Here is a 19,244-nt window from a genome sequence, read left to right on the forward strand (position 1 = left end):
TATAGATTTGTGAAAAAATATAGGTACTGCCATCAGTGGCGTACATAAGGTTTTAACTAGGGTATGCACTTTAAGTAAAAATTAGAAAATTCCTTGTCCAACTATATATCCTGTGGTTCAACATACGTTTGTTTTGAGTCCTTAGGGTAGGCAGTGCATTTTTGCATCTATGAAGTGCATGCCTCTGACTGCCCTAAGTATACTTTTTCACAAATCCCGTGGAAACAATGGATTTTTCCGGGATAAAAGTAGCCTTTTGTATTTATCTAGGGTGCAATCTATCTTAATTTAAAATTTCAGTCAAATTCATTCAGTAGGTAGTTATTGGATGAAAGAGTAACAAACATCCATACACACTTTCACGTTGCTAACATAAGTATGATATTTAATATAAACTGATAGTAATTGTTAAGCACAAAAGTTCAAAAGGGCGCTATCTTTCGTCGATGCCTTTTACCTAATGTTACAAAAGCCCTAAGCCAGAAACCTATTTCACCATTGTGCCTGAAGACGTATGGATAATGCACAGAGTAACCATTTATTTTATACACTAGCTGACACCGCGCGGTTTTACCCGCGTGGTTCCCGTTCCCGTATGAATACGGGGATAAAATATAGCCTATAGCCTTCCTCGATAAATGGGCTATCTAACACTGAAAGAATAATTCAAATCGGGCAAGTAGTTCCTGAGATTAGCGCGTTCAATCAAACAAACAAACAAACAAACTATTCAGCTCTATAATTTTTATACATTAGTTACCTGTGACTTAATAATAATTAACAGGCTATTATTACGGCCTAAATCCCTTATCTTTGTATTTGTACTTTTTATTGCAAACATAAAATAAAAGGGGGTGAAATAGGGGTTGTAAGTTTGTATGGAATTTCCTTCATTTTTAGAGTTATAGTCGCGGGCTTCCGCTAGACAATGTATAAATACTACGGTATAATTGTATGGCCTACAATTGATTGCTCCAAGTTCACATGTAAAAATGGTTTTTTTTTAAAAAAAGAATATTTGCTATACCTTTTTATATATGACCAATATTCCCATTCCCCTCCAACTAGTCGGGAAAGACTATGCTAGGAGTGGGTAAGACAATAGACCAACGGGGCGAGGATCGAACTATCACCCCTCGGTGATAAGTCCGACCACTCTTACCGTTGAGCTATTAAGGCTATTAGTTGTATTGCACACATAAATAAAGGGTTTGTATTAGTAGGTAAACCAGTAACCACAAACACGATTTTTTATAAAAACCTTTAATTTTATAAAAAAAATTTAATAACTACTTTATCTACACTTTAAAAAAAATGCATAATGCACCCGCTTTTTGTATATTTCTTGAAAATTGATTTTAAATACCTATTTTCAGCGTTTAAGTGATAGGTTCGCAAATATATAGGACTTTTGGTGGGGTCAGGACAATGCCAACTTCACCCTTCATTTCCTCAGCGGTCGGTGGATCTGACGATAAACGAATTCTAAAGTCACGCAGAAGTCGAGTTATCAAGCCTACTGTCAACATACGCGATAGCTCATCTCCAGGGCACATTCTTTTACCTGTAAATTAAAAATAAAATAAAAATAACTCATGATTTTTATAAAAAAGTAGTCTTTGTTCTCTGTTTTATATTCTGTGGATAAAATCTGTAGTCTGTGAAATGAAAATGACAGGTCTGATATGATTGGATACTGCAAGAGGCGCCATTTATTGTACGACCAATAGAAACGTTTGGCGGCCAAACTGAAAAACGAAGGTTTTTGGTGACGTGGGTGGTGAAAGAAGGGGGTACAAGGGAGATAATTCTGTGGGGTGTGGCGAAGAAAGGTGGTTTGAGAAATAGTGCAAAGTAGATATATTATTATTTAATTTGTAATTGAGGAAAGGCGGAATAAAGTTTTATAAGGAACTACAGAAGTATCATTTTGTTTCAGTTAGCCTTGGCCAAAAAGGTTCTAGTAAGACGACGAAGACTTTTTTGGGGGTATCAATGATGATGGAGATAGTTTTTCAAGAACTCATAAACAGTTGGTATGTAATAATAACAATAATATATCTAAGTTTGTTTATATTTCAAAAGCCATACCAGTTTGAAAAGGTATAAACTCCTGGGGCTTCAACAATTCTCCTCGGTCATCAATAAATCGGTTTGGATTGAAGCTCTCGGGATCTTCCCACACGTCTGGATCCATGTGAACTGCCCACTGCAATGGTACTACCATTGTTCCCTTTGGTATTCGATAATTTCCCAAGAAAGTATCCTGATAAAATGTCATTTATTATTCAGAAATATTCAAACTTCTTTTTTTAAGGCGGTTTCAACGGAAATCGCATGAAATACGCAATGTTCACTTTACTAAAACTACATTTTATATACGCTATATTTTAAAAAAATATTTAAAAAACATTAATAACGAACTACAGGATTTAAATTATTTTTACATTGTTTAATAAGACTAAAATAATAAAAACAAAAATAAAAACAAAATCGAATAACATAAATTGTTCTATAACATAATCATCTTTTACAATATTGATATGAAATATACACTGTTTTGTAGAAAATTCATTTATCTTTAATTCTGTATTTTTTAATGATCTCTGAAATAATATGGTGAGCTTCGGAGAAACCCTTCACCAGAGTGACCCTAGATATTAACGGTTAATCTTTAGTAGTTTTTTTCGAAAATATCGCGCAGACCATCTAAAATATGGATAATTAAGATACAGATACATACTTGTAAGCATCCATGAGGTATACCAACAGGTACGATAGATCTGATGCGTTGAGTCTCACAGATGACTGCCGTGAGATAAGGCAGTTTTGCACTATCCACTTCACATTCTTCCGGGTATACGGATAATATTTCTTCTCGCACTTTTTCCTGAATAAAGTAGATTTAATTAAATAATTAAACCATAAGAACAAGAAGATGTCCCTTTATGACATCCAAAAGTTATTAGTATTATGATTTATTTTGGAGGATTTATAATATTTTAATTTTCAGGTAGAGATTTGGCGTTTCATTTATTAGGTCATCATCATCATCATTATTAACAACCCGTATTCGGCTCATTGTTGAGCACGAGTCTCCTCTCAGAATGAAAGGGTTTAGGCCTTAGCGCACCACGCTGGCGCAATGCGGATTGGCAGACTTCACATACGTAGAGAATTAAGAAAATTCTCAGGTGTGCAGGTTTCACCGTGTGAGGTATATTAGGTATCTTGTTAATATCTTGTTAATAATATCTATACTAAGCAAAACATATTCAAATTATATAAAGTAAATTTGTTTTCAAATTATATAAATCTTTACACAATTTAGGAAGTCAAATCAAGGAAAAACATGGTTAATTTTCTGCGTGTGTGAAATCTGCCAATCCGCATTGGGCCAACGTGGTGGACTATTGGCCTATCCCCTCTCATTCTGAGAGGAGACTCGAGCTCGGCAGTGAGTCGAATATGGATTAATAATGATGATGATTATTTCACTTACTTGGACTTCAGTATACAGGGACATGTATAATAAGACCCACGAAAATGTAACAGCAGTAGTGTCCAAGCCTGCACCGAACATGTCTGCTAGAAGATAATGCATTTGCTCGTCTCTCATAAAATAAGCGTTCTCCTCTCCATTCTCGTATCTTCTCTTTTGTTCCGCCAGAAAACTATCCATGATGCATTCATCATTCGAGGGTATCAGAACTTTGGGGTCAAAATAATGAACTTCAGTATTTGATGCATGTTTACTATATTTGATACATTTTATGAATCCTTCGGGATGATCATTGAATATATTTTCATGTTCTATATGTACAGCTTTTGGTGGCACTTGTAAGCCCAGCATCTTTCGACGTTTTGCGATAATACTCGCGTATAGTCTATGTGTTTGAGCTTGGCCGCGGACAAGCACTTTCATAGTTTTTTGAGTGGATGGAGATATTAATCTGAAATGTTTTCTCATAAAAATATTCATATTCATATTAATATGTAGAATGCTATATCTTCTATCGTTTTACTCAAGTGTCTTCAGGCTAAGAAGAGAACTAAGGGTACTCTTCTTGCTTCTTAAAGTTCTGCTTGAGAAATTAGTAATCCTTGCATAACCAGCTGGCCTATTTACTTAACTTTGAGTAACTTTAGTGGATATACACGAAAGCCAACTAGCAATTCTCAAGTCACGTGCTTTCGTACTTACTATTTACTTATTGCTCACTGATCAAAATACAAATACTAGTTGGTTCCTCAATCTGGAGCCGTGACTATTAGGTGATGAGACACTCATGCCCCGCAAGCGAATGACCAGTTTTTAAATATTCTATATTACATTGAAATTATACAAATTACAGGTATACAGGGTGCTCGGGAGTATTTCCCGTAACTCTAGGGTTATTTTCTTTAAGGAAAATTAATTAAAAATGTATAAAGAACATGTGTTCTAAAATAAATATTTTCGTAGTATAAAATATTTCTTTTGTAAATAGAACATAAATTGTGTCCCTTGTATCGCATCCTTATATTATGACCTAGCCAAACTTATTCATTGATAAATTCATGAAGTAGCTAATGAAGTGCGGAGTGCCAGTTGCAATATCTCGTCGATATCGACAGTATTAACGCTACGAATACGTATTTTAAAATGCCAGGATAGTTAAAGGCATGTGTTACATGGATAGTCAGAATTGTTTGAATTACTTTGTATGAACACATAAAAAGTTTAATTTTTAGTTAAAAAAATAGATGCAGTTCAACTCCTATAAGTGGACTTGTCAACACCTTGAAGTTATGGGATATACTCCCGAGCACCCTGTATACCTGTAATTTGTATTAATTTCAATATTTAAGCATCCTGTATAAATAAATGTGTGTAAATAAATGTTACAAACTCTTATAGACTGCCTTACCGTATAAAAGGTAAAAAATTAACAACGCCTGCTACACCCATTTCATGACATCCCTCTTCTTGGATTTGTCTGAACCACTTCCAAGTTTTGTCATCCAGTGGAAATTTAAATCCAAAAATTATATCATTAACCACATTGCCCAATGAATTGGAAATCATATTCGGCAGAGGTATTGGTGACCCGCGAGCGTCTCTGACATTCTGTAATTTATTTATATAAAATAAACTTTAAAAAGAATATTGAAACTAAGACTAATAAATACATGCGAATGAATTTGAGTTAGCTATGAATAATAATTAGCATTGTAAAAACAACACGTGTGTGATCATTTTTTGCGCACATTCGTCATTTGAATATGTGAATATGTGCCCTGTTTTATTTTTCTTGTATTGTACAAATTCAAACGCCTCGTAGGTCTAAGGCAGGGTTTCTCAAATTTTCGGCTCCACGAACCCCTGTTAAAATTTCCAAGAAAAAAAATAATTTGACTGTTGAAGAAAATAAGTTTTTTATTTGAATAAAAGGTAACACATAAAGTACAGCCTTTTTTGATGAGTACTGTTTACTCAAAACTTATTTATTTTAATTTTTTGTTTTTTAAAAAGAATATTTTTAAATATGACCAATATTCCTATTCCCCTCCAACTAGTCGGAAAAGACTGTATTAGGAGTGGGTACGACAATAGACCAACGGGGCGGAGATCGAACCACCACCACTTGGTGATGAGTCCGACCGCTCTTACCGTTGAGCTATTGAGGCTCCAATTATGTATCGTTTGTTTATAAAAAAAATATATATATAATATATTAACCATATCTAATGGTTCTAATCTTAATTATCAAATTTATTTTCATTAATTTAAAAACAAGTTTATTATAATTATTATAATTATTTATATTAAATGATTCGTGATTTAAACCTTCATTTTTAATTTGTTTGTTGGTAAACAGTACTCATTAAGATAGGTTGTAGTATAGGTATTGTTATGTTTACTTTGTTGGTTATTATACAAATAACAGATTGAATATAATATAGCGTCATGTATCCGCAGTGTATCTCGTCAAACATGACGTGTTTTGTATTACAATGTATTCACATGATCTAAAATAAAAATAAATAAAATAAACAAGATGAATGGGTGCGAGACCGCTTTTGTTTTTTCTCATAGTCTCTGTAATATTTGGCAGTGCCATTACAAGGTCGCTTTCAAGAATAAATAACACCATTTTTTGTCAGTCACAAAAACGCTTCGACTTTTGTTTTTTTTTTTGACCTCCAAGAACCAATGTTAAGGAGTTTTACCCCGGCCTTAAAATATCTGTCTAAGAAGAATTTATATAAAACAGCTGGATATTTTATCTAAATCTATATTTGATATTATTTATGTTGAATTAAGCAAACATACCTCTAAATAGTAAAGCGAATTATTTTGATTTTATTTTACTTGATCATTGACATCAACAAAATATATTATTTTACCAACCTTTAACGCAAAAGAGGCGTGTTATTTATGTTTGTCTGGGTGTATGTCTGTAGCATCCTATAATAGCTTCCGAACGTACGGACCTATATTTTTTAAGAGTATTTTCCTTTAATCAATATCTTTTTGTATTTGAAAGACTGTGTTAGAAATGGGACGCCGCCCTACATTAAATCGGGAAGACTATGTTAGTGGGTACGACAAGAGACCAGTGGGTGGGAATCGAACCCACAACCTCTCTGTTATGTCCGACCTCTTAACCGTGAAGCTAATAAAGCATAATTAAACTTGAACGCTGTTTTGGTAGAACGTTCGTAGCTATGTAGGGACAATGAAAATAAGCCAAAAAACTAACGATATTTTTCATTGTATATACTTACTAAATGAAACTTAAACAAAACACGACCAAAAGGTCCTGACAAAACTTAAATCCCGGCAGTTCATTTAAGATTTTTCATAATTTTCAATCTTAACTTCATCAATAATTTTCGGCTCACTGTTGAGCACGAGTCTCCTCTCAGAATGAGAGAGGTTAGGACAATAAATCTTAACTTTTTTAGCAGACTCAGAAGTGGTTACGGAAATAAGAAAACTAATGTCGAACATTTGTCAGGACAACTTAATTAACAAATCAAACTGTAACCAAAATAAGACCATAGAATGGTAGAGAATGACCTTGAGTGAAGTCTCGCACTTGTGAGGGTTGCGTGTAGGGTTAAAGGATCCTTTGACTGTTAACAAACACTCCCCTTTTCCACTCAAGTCACTCTCCCCGCCTATCCCAAGTAAGGGCTTGTACACAAAACTGCGATGCGACATCGCATCGTAAAAATCAACGAGCTCGCACAACGCATCGCAAGAACTTGCGATTTGATTCGCAACGCGCATTCCTGTGATGTTTCGTCACAATTGTTGACGCCATTTTTAGTACGGTCTCCTAAGCAATAACAGAAGTGCACACTTATTTTTACGATCCATGTCACGACCTAGTTTTCAATTCAAAATACGTTTAGTACGGTTGACGGTTGTCGGAGGAATGGTCACCCTGGGAGTCGCCTTGCCGCACGAAATCGCATCGCAGCAATTCGTGTCGTAATTTTCTGCGTAGCGAATTCGCGTCGCGTCGCATCGCAGTTTTGTGTACAAGCCCTTACCCATAAAGAATTACACAACAAGAGATGTGGACGGCTCGAACGTCACGAGCACACTGAAGCCGTCCGTACCGCAAGTCGTTGCAACGCGGCGATAACAACTTATTAATATAAATTACTTGTATTAGCTCGTGCACTCCGCTTGAAATCCGTTTCGCCAACTTCTCGCGAATGGCGCCATGTTTGCTCATACCGAAGCTTTTGAGCCATGACGTCACTAGCTTACGCTGGTCCTTCCACAAAGCTCCCTCGGCACAAATGAGCCCTGTTAGTAATACAATGTTATTTTTAAAAAACAGATAGATTGGTTGTCCAATAAAAACTAATAACAGTGACGGGATCTCACAGACAGAAAGTGAACAAGAATAATAAGAGACGTGTATAATTACCATTTCCCTTCATAATACCGTGCGTTAAATATAACGGCGCGCGCCCTGAGAACACATCCTTAGAGAAGGCTTCTCTTATTAAGCGGTGATCAGACAACACTACAGTGTATATACTCCCCATTTGCAAGCCATAGATGGGACCATAGCGCTTGGATATTGCGGAGAGGGTCAAATGAGGGTGATGTCGGTCAAGGTAAGGCAGGTAACCCACGATAGGTAGACCCCATGGCCCCGGTGGTAGATCCTTCCATTGATTGATCTTTTTAAATATCCAAAATCCCACAACGAATGTTACAATCCATACGAATATGACATCCATATCTAAAACAAACATAAATTATTGTACTGGACACTTGAAAATATAATCGTTATATTCCGTTGAGTGCAATGATGTAAGAAGAAAAAAGAGGTAGATAAGTTATATGCGAATCGCAAGTGGCACGTTAAAACTATGCTAATTAGCAAATCTGAGCTCAGTCTCCGCGCTGTCATCGCGCAACGCCGCTGAAATAATGTTTGTGTACCAGTTGTAAACATCGAAGGCATATATGTAACCTATCTACCTCTTTTTTTGGTTTTGTGCGTTATGCTTTACATGTAGCAGTTAGATGACAGACCTACCTATTCACTAATTTGTTCTTTTAATAACCTAATAAAAAATTTAAAATTATTTGAAAAACCCTCGAAGGTCATGACATTATTAATTGCACTCTCGATCAAGTCATCAATATTCTCTTTCAATGCGCTTTCATTTGAGACCTCACACAAGCATATTTGCAGACACTTTTTCCCAACTTTGACATCCCATAACTTTTAAATGGTTCAACCGATTTTCTTCAAACATGTCTAAGAGCACTCGCACATAAGTCACCTTTAATTAAAAAAAGTAAATTGAAATCGCTTTATCGTTCGTGAGCTATGGTGCCACAGACAGACTGGCAGGCAGACGAACAGACAGACATACCGACAAACAGACAGACTATGATTTGCAGCCCGCAGCCCCTCTTGCTCCAAGCTCTCCGGTAGCGGTATCACATCGACGTCTTGCTGTTGTATTTTATACTAGCTGATGCCGCGCGGTTTCACTCTCGTGGCTCCCGTTCCCGTAAAAATACGGGGATAATATATAGCCTATAGCCTTCCTCGATAAATGGGCTGTCTAACACGGAAAGAATTTTTCAAATCGGACCAGTAGTTCCTGAGATTAGCGCGTTCAATTAAACAAACAAACTAACTCATCAGCTTTATAACATTAGTATAAATTTTTATTAACATTGTTAAAAATTAAAAAAAAGGATAAACAAATAAATAAATAAATGTAATGCGCTGATCAATAATTACAAATTGCGTGTGCAATTTAAATCGTCTATCTGACCGGGCACAATAATGCATAGGTATAACAAAGCAACCAGCTACCTTCAAACACGTCTACTCTTAGACATAAAAACCTCATAAAAAGTAAACGCAAAGTAATTCGATACTTTAAAAACGTATCGAATTTTATCGATTATCGATTATCGGTTCGATAACATTTGATCTATGCAATCTTCAATGTCATTAAGTTTAACCTCAAATCTACTCCTACCTGCACGGAGCAGTGGTGCCAACTAAAAATGCTTAGCACGTGAGTTATGACTCATAGTTCGGCATGCAGACTATAAATACATAGTTACTAGTAATACTAGATGCTATAAAAGTTCTCGAGTTAACATATAAATAGACTAACCTTACTTCTGCAGAGGATCTAGTGTTCTTGACTATAATTATATCACGAGTGATAGCGCAGCGGACCTTTGATTTAATATCCACCAGTCACGTGGACTGACGGCTGACAACTGCCAAATAACACTACGAGAACGCGGCTTGTGGACAGAAATTTGGGATTCATATCCATGCATTTACAATGTTTCAGATTTCAAAGATTTATGCTAATTTGTTTCCAGAAACTTCTGGACTTGTTTTAAATTCGTGAATATGAAATTGCTCACGATAAAATGTTAATACAGTACTGTTTTGTCTGCGGGTCGTGGACAGATTAAAATTTTTTAACCGACTGCGAAAAAAGTAGCAGGTTCTCAATTCGACGCGTATGTTTTTTTTTAATGTTTGTTACCTCATAACTTCGTCATTTATTAACCAATTTTGAATTTTTATTTAGTGAAAATCGGTTTAAGAATTTTGTGTTAAAATCATAATTACTGAAATACATCTTCTTTGAAGTCTGTTCCATTTTTATGTTAAAAAGATTATTCATTATTTATTTTTTTCGGGCTTTGTTTAACAACTAGCAGACCCCTGATTGGGAATACGGGGATAAAATATGTAACTTGCTGATAATGTATCCTCTATTAAAATAATTTTTAAAATCGGTCCAGTAAACGCGTGCTGTCGTTTATCGTGAATGTTTGTACGGCACTATCGTCTCGTTTGGCGCTGACATGCGACAAGCCGACCAACGAAGAGAGAGAGAGAGTCAAAATTCAACCAATGGCGATGCAACCAGAAATACTGCTATCTCTTTCATTGCGTAGGAAAGAAAGAGATGAGACTGGGACAACTCCGCCGCCATTGGACGAGTATGTTTTTTTTCTTTTAATGTTTGTTACCTCATAACTTCATCATTTAAGCAAATTAAAATAAATCTTTTTTGAAAGAGTATACTTCCAGATTGGTCCCATTTCATTATCACGAAAATCAATTAAGTAATTTTGTGTTAAAATCAAAATAACTGAAATACGTCTTTGAAGTTGGTTTCATTTTCATGGTAAAAAGGTTGTAAAAGGTCTCAGAATACAGAAAAACACCAGAAGGGGTGATAGCGCAAAGGAGTGAAGCCATTTAAACTGCACATTTTATGAGTTAGTACAATATCAAGCGATTACTCACTCTGTGTTTGTCGTGTTGTTTGACGTGCTATACAGGTGACAAATTTAATTATAGTCCATTTATAGTCTATTTTTTAATTCCGTAGAATTCTGACATTTCTATTTCCGGTTCCATTTGTCAGTCACTTTTGAAATTTCAGTTGCCACAAAACTTTTTTCTGCTGTTTGTTTCGTGAAACCAAACTAAAAATCATTCTTAATATAAAAATTGATTTCACCTAAATTTATTACAGAATTATTTAGTACTTTAAATAAGCAAAATCTAAATAATCCACACTTTGAAGTATAATAACAATAATTTATTTTGCTGTTTTAGGAAAATATAAACATCAAAAGTGATTATAGAAAGTTTTATTTATTAATTAGCATAATCATCATAGTCATCCTCAATAATAGAAGTATCGTTAACATTGTCAATTAAGTGGTCAATTTGGTGGTGGTGGTCCTCGCCACATGACCCTTAACCTGCTAGGCCCAACTCGATTGGGTTGAACTCGCAGTGTTAAGGGGTAAACGAATAACAGTGATACTCTGTTGTACTGCTAAGTTATCTATTATGAATGTATTATATATTTATGTTGATGATTTAATATCGAATTATATTTATAGATACAGGTGGGATAAAAGTAGCCCAACGGTAATTCTAGGTAATGTACCTATAACCATTCTATTTGCAGAACCTCGCAGTATCACCCGCATAGTTTCCGTTGTCTTAGGAATAAGGAGATGACATATATGGCCTATAGCTTACAAACAGTAAAAGAATTTTTCATTCCAAAACTGTGATGGCGGCGATTCTAGTGTTAACAAATATCAGCTGTCAGGTGCCTCTAAAGGATAAAGACAACAATTATTGGTGTTTATAAAGCTATGGAAATTGCATTTTATATAGTCGAAAATAACATCGCAATAATATTACATTTTATCAAAAAGGTTTGTGAATCTCTGGTCTGGCTTGTTGATGATATTTTTTCCCACGTCATTTCTATCGAATTTAATATTTTGTAAATTGTGTTAGTTAAAATTAAGATAATGTTATATTTATTTATAATTTAATTGAATCTTAGGCCTGTGTAAATTTCATTCTTAGAATCGAAAGAATAAGTTTCGTTTTAGTTCAACTTGTCATCTTTTTTTATGGGAACTGTTTTATATATAGAAACACCGGAAACGGAAATTGAATTGTCAAAATTCTACGGAATGACTAAATGGACTATAGTCATCCCGTAGAATTCTGACAATTAGCACATATTATTCTTATGATATAATAATGAATAATTTTACGTAAATTTAGTTGTCATAGAAACCAATGCCTCCATTTTGTAAGTGTTGCCAATGTAATGGTTTTGATTTTCCCTACTTTTAATTTCTATTCAAGGATTTATCATTTAAGTAAAATATTAATCAACTAAATAGGTAGGCATAGGTTCCGGCAAGTAAGTTCAAATAAAATTGCGGTAATCAGCGCAGATAAAGATTGTGTAAAATAATCTTAAAGCTTTAAAATTTTACAAATAACAATGGCGTACCATATAAGTTAACATTTAATGTGATGAACTGTACACTTATTGTTTTCCTTCTAACATTATAAACTTTTACCACAAAATAGGGAAAAATTTAACAGCGTCATGTACTAGCAACATGACGCGGGTGGGAAGTGCGACGAGTGCGGGATGTTGCTACAATTTTTGGACACACTGCGCGCTATATAATGACATCTAAACGTGGCTTCTGGTGTTTTTCTGTATTCTGAGTAAAAGGTAAATGTTTTCTGTGTGAACATACACACAGAAAACATGGCGCCACCCTGTTTATAGACGATTGTTTTTTTACTAATGCATCAGGTCTTGGTCTTGATCTTTAACTATAAAAAACTGTTGTGAAGCTGTGTTGTGATTGTGGACGGCCTATACTAAGCTAATAGGCGATCAATAGCTATGCACAAGTTAAGTTAAACAGCGTGACGGACATCGAGGTCGCGCTGCGCAGGCGCGGGCGCAAACGGCGAAGTGTGAAGGCCGGTCAGCGGCCGAGCTGTTATCGCACCAATAGTGATAGTGCCTCCTAGCACATGTATGTGACCACAGATAGATAAATCGCTTAAGCTTATATCCGTGGCTACCACTCATGTGACGTTATGCCGAAATTTTCTGATGAACGAAAATGATGCTGAAAATTTTTAAAAAGAAAAAACGTAAATGATGCCGAAAATTTATGGAAATAAAAAACGAAAACGATGCTGACAATTATTGTAAATAAAAAACGAAAACGATGCCGAAAAATTTTGAAAAAAAAAAACGAGAATGATGCTGAAAATTTTTGAAAAGAAGAAACGTAAATGATGCCGAAAATTTATGAAAAGAAAAAACGATAACTATGCTGAAAATTTTTGTGAACTAAAAAAGAAAATGATGTCGAAATTTTTTGAAAAGAAAAAACGAAAACTATGCCGGAAATTTTAAAAATGAAGAAAAATTTGCGGAAACTTGTACTGCTTTAGATGGCAGTAATGGTGAGAATTTTTTATCGAAAATACTAGAAAATGGTTAATATACTGAAATATTAATATCACGTGAGTTTTAGCCGTGTTTCATAATCAATTAATATACTGAAAGTTTATTTTGAATTACCATAATTTTAATAATTGATATAGTTGTAATAACATACGAGAAGACACCAGGTGCTGGCAAGCGCCAACTCGATATGGCTTCATGCTGAGACAGACCCAATAGGAATGGGTCAATGGGACCCAATTTCTTCATATAAGTATGGAACAATGAAGTCCTCTAGCTGCAAAGTCCAAATCGCAAAAAGTCTGGGCTCTCCAATAAATTTTGGTCAGTTATTATGTAAGTATGTAATGTGGACCAATAAACAATTATTCTGTTCTGTTCTGCTCCGTAATGTCCAGTGTCCTGTTCTGTCATCAACGAGTCGCAAAACTGAAGATGCGATCGAGGCTTTTAGAGCCTTTAGACGTTGAAGTTCCAAGCTACTGGAATATCTGTCAAAGTGACAGTGTCAAAGAAACCCGGGGTCGTGACTATATAGTTTACATTATTTATACACGACCCCAGGTTTCTTAGTATCCATGTTATTGCAGATCTGGTATTAGGTACTTTAAACTCAATTCCTCCACACTTTTTTAAGAAAGGCACATTGACAGAAATACAAACAGACAGTGATGAAACAAAGTAATTCTATGCTACGGTACCCTAAAACCGCAGTACTAATATTTAAGGCCACAGTTCTCATCGATCATTATACAAGAGGCTTGTCTATAAGTTCACAAACACACCCGCGTCCAAATAAAGGCTTACGCACACATTTGCGTAAGAGAATGTGTCTTATAGGCCGTGACAAATCCAAGTAGGGAAGTCCCCGGCAAGTAAGTTGAACCAAAATGGCGGTCATCTGCAGGTGAAATCATAAATCAAAGTGGTCACGTGGTCCTTGGTTGCCTAGTACATTAACGATGTCAAATAATTGAAAAGCCGTTGCTATGGTTACCGAAAACGTGCTAACATAGGTCAATTTATCAGCCGTGCACTATACCTACACGTATTTGCCTACCAACTGCAAGCACTTCAGGATAAACCGAGTATTTAATTGACTGATTGCTGACATTAAAGAAATAATAAAACATACATTGTTGCGAGCATTAAAACTGTCCTTTGTTAATTACAGGTTGTATATCTACAAAATTACATTGTTTGCTAGATTTAAGAACCTTACTAATAATAATTTCTTTGTCAATAAATCTAAAAATATTCAAACTAGGTAAGTAGTTTTTGTAATATGTTAGTTACCGGTAAATGTGGATGATTTTAGCTCAAACTAAGATATTTTAACCGACTTGAAAAAAAGGAGGAGGTTCAATTCGACGCGTATACTTTTTTCTTTTTTTTTCTTGTTGTGTGTCACCTCATAACTTCATAATTTATGAACCTATTTTGAAAATTATTTTTTCGTTTGAAGGAGTATTCTTCCAGATTGGTCCCATTTAATTTACACGAAAATCGGTTTAGTAATTTTGTGTTAAAAGCAAAATAACTAAATTATGGACTCAGCTCCTTAAAATAAAGATTAAAAAAAAAACTAAATTATGTGAAACAAATTGCTAATACACACAATTTATGGTCACTATGCTAGGACACACTAAAAAAAGAAAAATAAAATATTTTTAACAAAAAAATTGAACCGACTTAAAAGATAAACCGACTTCGAAAAATCATTACTCTCACTAAAAAGGACCGGTTTTTTAAATACGTTACACTAGAACTATTGCATTGTATGTAAAGAATCCTATTTTTATAAAAGGAATTAAATTTATTTTCACTTCATTATTTCCTACCTTATCTTCCACCAGTAGTGAGAACAAAATCATATGTGAAAACTACCTGACAGTTGTTCAGATTTGAAATAATTATTCTGGTTCCACTTAATCAAATAAACACATAACACACCAAACAAAAATATTGTGATCGATACCGACAATTAGATATTGAATTTATTGAATTGAATTGCGCCATATTGTCACTAGATACGATTAAGTTATAATACACAAAGATAATATTACTATGCAGATAATCATTAATTGATAACTCGTAATATATATAAAATTGTAATTTGTAAACTATTAGGGTTTCCAATTAAAATAAAAGTTACATACGTACTTTAAAAAATGTTCTTCTCTATTATACTTTTGTGGAAAAATGGAAAATTATCATATCTGGCAAAGTTTGTTTTAGCACGCTTACTTACATAAGGCGTATCAAATAAAACAAAAAATATTAATCTTATTTTTATTAGTGTAACAAAATAGTTTGTTTATGCCTGCACAACTTCCATCTTAGATTGTATCATCACTTGCCATCAGGTGAGATTGTAGTCAAGGGCTAGGGTAAAGAATAAAAAACAGTCGCTCGCCTCCTCTCGCTCGCTCGCTCCAAAACATTAATACCGCTGATTTATGTAGAATATCTACAGAAAGATTAAAAAAAAATCAGTTATCTGTAAAGTCGGTTTACTGACGATAGTTGAACGGGACAACGTCATAAGAAGTAAATAAATAAAATACTGTTCGTTTTTATAAAATACTGTTTAATAATCTTCATAGACCAGAATATACTTTATTTCTTGTAAAAAAAGTTGGCAACCCTAGAGCGGGGGAACGACGCATGACGTCATCCTTTTTCAAGTGTGCCTCTCCATCGATTTGTAAGACGTTGTCACGTCAAAAATCAAGTGGTAATCGGACCATTTTCAGGGTCATATTAAATGTTATCGGACGCTGGACGTGGAAGCTTCCTTTCCCTTCATTAATCATGGTGAATACACCATGATCATCACCATGATTTGCCTCGTTCATGATATCATATGCCTACCTACAATGATAATTTTATACTATAGATCGGTTACGTCCCTTAAAAATCACTGCAAAAAGTGATCCGAAAAATAGGCTACAAAACTGAGCGCACACATGCACAATTTTGTCTTTAATTCCATTATTTATTTATGTATATATAGTTTATACATTTCCAGAACACACAACTCTACATTGTAGAAGATATTATTATTAATTAGAAGGTATTATTTGTTTAAATAACGTTCGTTGTTGACCAAAAGTAACTTTGAGATGTGGAAATTTCCTCTTTTGAGCGCCTCATTTTTCATGACCTAGTAACATCTAACAGTATTTAACATCACTGCCTACCTACACAAAATCTGACCAGTCATTTAATAAATATTTTATTCCTGGGCCTAAGTATCACTGATTTCCAATAACACGAGAAGAAAAGGCGTGGAACAATTCCGACTATGACAGGTGAGTGCTTCTCAATGCAATGCATATTGTGTAGATGGCAACAAAACAAGAGTAGGTACAACAAAAGATAAGTTCAAGACTGGTTGTGGAATCTTAATATAGGTACCTACGAGCACAAACAACCTGATAAATGACTAAGGAATCTTTTAAAGTAATATGGCGTTTATATTTTTGTTGTTTATTGCATCTGGTTCTGAACTGGTATCCATGCAGCTAATCCATTTTTAACATTAGGCTAAGCGAAATTAAAACTAGACAACCCTATAAAGTTTTCAGAACAAAATCTTTCAAAAATAAAGGAGTCTATAAGGCTATAGGCATTTAAAATTAAAAAAGCAATATTTCTACATTTAATTTTTCGTCTTTTGCAATAACTAGTTCTAAGTTTTTAAACAATTCCACTGCTGCGTTGTCATTTAACATCTATTGAGAATTAATTGAAATGCAAGTTTTTCATTATTTATGGAAGAAGAAACGATAATTTTGATGGTTATTAACAGCAATCGACAATGCGTGACAGATATCGCTGACGGCGGAGGTCCTGTAAGTTATACACGAGAAATTTCTTTCTACAAACGTTCCGAAAACTAAAAAATATAATTATAGGGATGAATATCCTTATCGATTGGTCACGTGATCAACCTGTCAATCGGAAATGTCATTGCCATTAATTTTTTTAGTTTTTGAAAGCGAATCGATGTGTAACTTGGCTAGAGGCCGAGGACGCGCAGGGCCCTACTTTTTCGCTATTTTCATTCAAACACCGTACAGTTATCCAGCGACCAGTGTTACTGACACAATGCAAGGTTAACATGGGGTAGACGCCCGCGCAACTCGTCCGAACACTTAAAAGGACATTTTATCGCTCCAACAAATCGAACAGAGCCGCGGCACAAGCCAAAATCCGATGCGGCTTGCGCTTCGAATTCTCCCCAGCGTGGAAATGGGTTTTTTCAACTTTTAACTATTTCCTAGTTATTAAAATGCGTGCATAACAGATTTTTATCCTCGTACCGTATCGTCGAATATCTTTTCCCTGTCGGTATCGCAGTTCGCACTGAATGTGACGGGCGAAGTTGTGAACCTTGAAACTGTCATTTATTTAGAAGATTTTGTTCGTTCGTATGCATTTATATAAAGAATTTATGTAACCGCAAATTAAACAAAGACAATAAGAAACAAGGCACAGTATAGTAGAAACAACAATTAATTTTATACATTTAAAAAAGTCTTGGAATGTAGTTACTTGGTACCTAATGCATATTTTGTAAAATTTAAATAAAACATACATAGATAAAGCTAAAAATAGAACTTCCATTTTGGAAGTCAGTTAAAAACTAAATAAATTTGTCTGCAGTGTGCGTATTATCGTAGAGTAAGTAGCAGTATAATAATCTATTTAATAGATCAAGATCACTGACTTCTACACATTATTTAAAATACTCTAGTCTAGTCTAAAGTCGGAAAATTTGTGTTTTCTTGGATCTTTTACCTGTCTCTGTATATGTAGTTTGTACATCTGAGCTTCAAGTGTTTCTTTCCTTTTCCTTAATTTTTATTCGATAATCTTTTTCTGATAAAAGTCATTAATTGCAATGAGAAACAAGAACAATAGTGAAAAATTCATGGGGATCTAACGAAGTCCTCTAGTCAATGGGCGCGGATCACAATCGCAGGTAGTCTTTGTTCTTTATTTTCGGTCTTACATCTAGTAGTTTAGTCACCGACCGAAGGCTCCGGTCGTCCGCTTCTCTTGGGGCCACTGCACTGACTCGAATTCTTTTTACTCCTTCTCTCCTGTCTAGAATGCTCGCATCCCGTGCATACGTCTTCCTTTCTTTTTTATTTTCAATGGGAAGGTGATCGAAGCGAGGGCAATGAATTCTAGGCTTTTACCCTTTAGATAGGACAGGTGTTGCACAATTCGAGAGGATTCCTGGAATATCTTGCGTACGCGTGAATCATTATTCTATTTTTAGTATCGAAGGCTTGATTCTAGATAGAATGCTGTCTAGCAGATTAACGTCCGAGTCTATTTATAGAATACATATTGTAAGATTGTCCTTGTAACATTTTCAACTTGCCAGGAAAATATATTCTACACGCAGGCTTTAAGATCATCATTATCATAATTTTTCCTTCTAGATGATGTTTTGCATGCAAATTGTTTGCACATTTTATACACTATTTTGATGCTTACCTACTGGCAAATACAGAATGTAATTTTAAATGATATTACGTTTTTTGCAAATAAGTTAGAAGATAACAAGTTCAAGTAATTTTAATTATCCTATGCGGGAAATGTCATATGTCATCATCATCATCAAACATTAACAGACGGTGGATGTCCACAGTGGACATAAGCCTCTTGCATGGACTTCCAAGCACAACGGTCTAGAGCCGCCAGCATCCAGCGGCTCCCTATAACCCACCTGTCACGTTGACAGATGACAGGCAAAGGTGGCGGATTGTCAGACCACAGACAAAGTATAAGTTGATTGACAGCTTAAAAATAGTGTTAATATTTTTTTTAATAGTCTTTGCTTTAAATATTGTGACAGCGCGGTAGCACAGAGTGCATACTACGCATGGTACAAAAGT

At 34.8% G+C, this 19,244-nt stretch overlaps 1 protein-coding gene across 1 annotated transcript; it reads right to left on the minus strand.

Annotated features, from left to right (window-relative positions):
* Positions 1 to 1,246: 1,246 nt before the first annotated feature.
* On the minus strand, positions 1,247 to 9,797 carry LOC112054734 (cytochrome P450 306a1). Its single transcript, XM_024094620.2, has 8 exons — positions 9,658 to 9,797; positions 7,932 to 8,252; positions 7,662 to 7,807; positions 4,911 to 5,110; positions 3,503 to 3,953; positions 2,744 to 2,890; positions 2,092 to 2,266; positions 1,247 to 1,564 (listed from the first exon to the last, which is right to left on the minus strand). The coding sequence occupies exons 2-8, from the start codon at positions 8,248 to 8,250 to the stop codon at positions 1,380 to 1,382; spliced, it is 1,623 nt and encodes a 540-aa protein (XP_023950388.2). The 5' UTR covers positions 8,251 to 8,252; positions 9,658 to 9,797; the 3' UTR covers positions 1,247 to 1,379.
* Positions 9,798 to 19,244: the final 9,447 nt, after the last annotated feature.

Source organism: Bicyclus anynana, chromosome 5 (assembly GCF_947172395.1).
Source record: "Bicyclus anynana chromosome 5, ilBicAnyn1.1, whole genome shotgun sequence".
In the NCBI taxonomy this organism is placed as follows: Eukaryota; Metazoa; Arthropoda; class Insecta; order Lepidoptera; family Nymphalidae; genus Bicyclus; species Bicyclus anynana.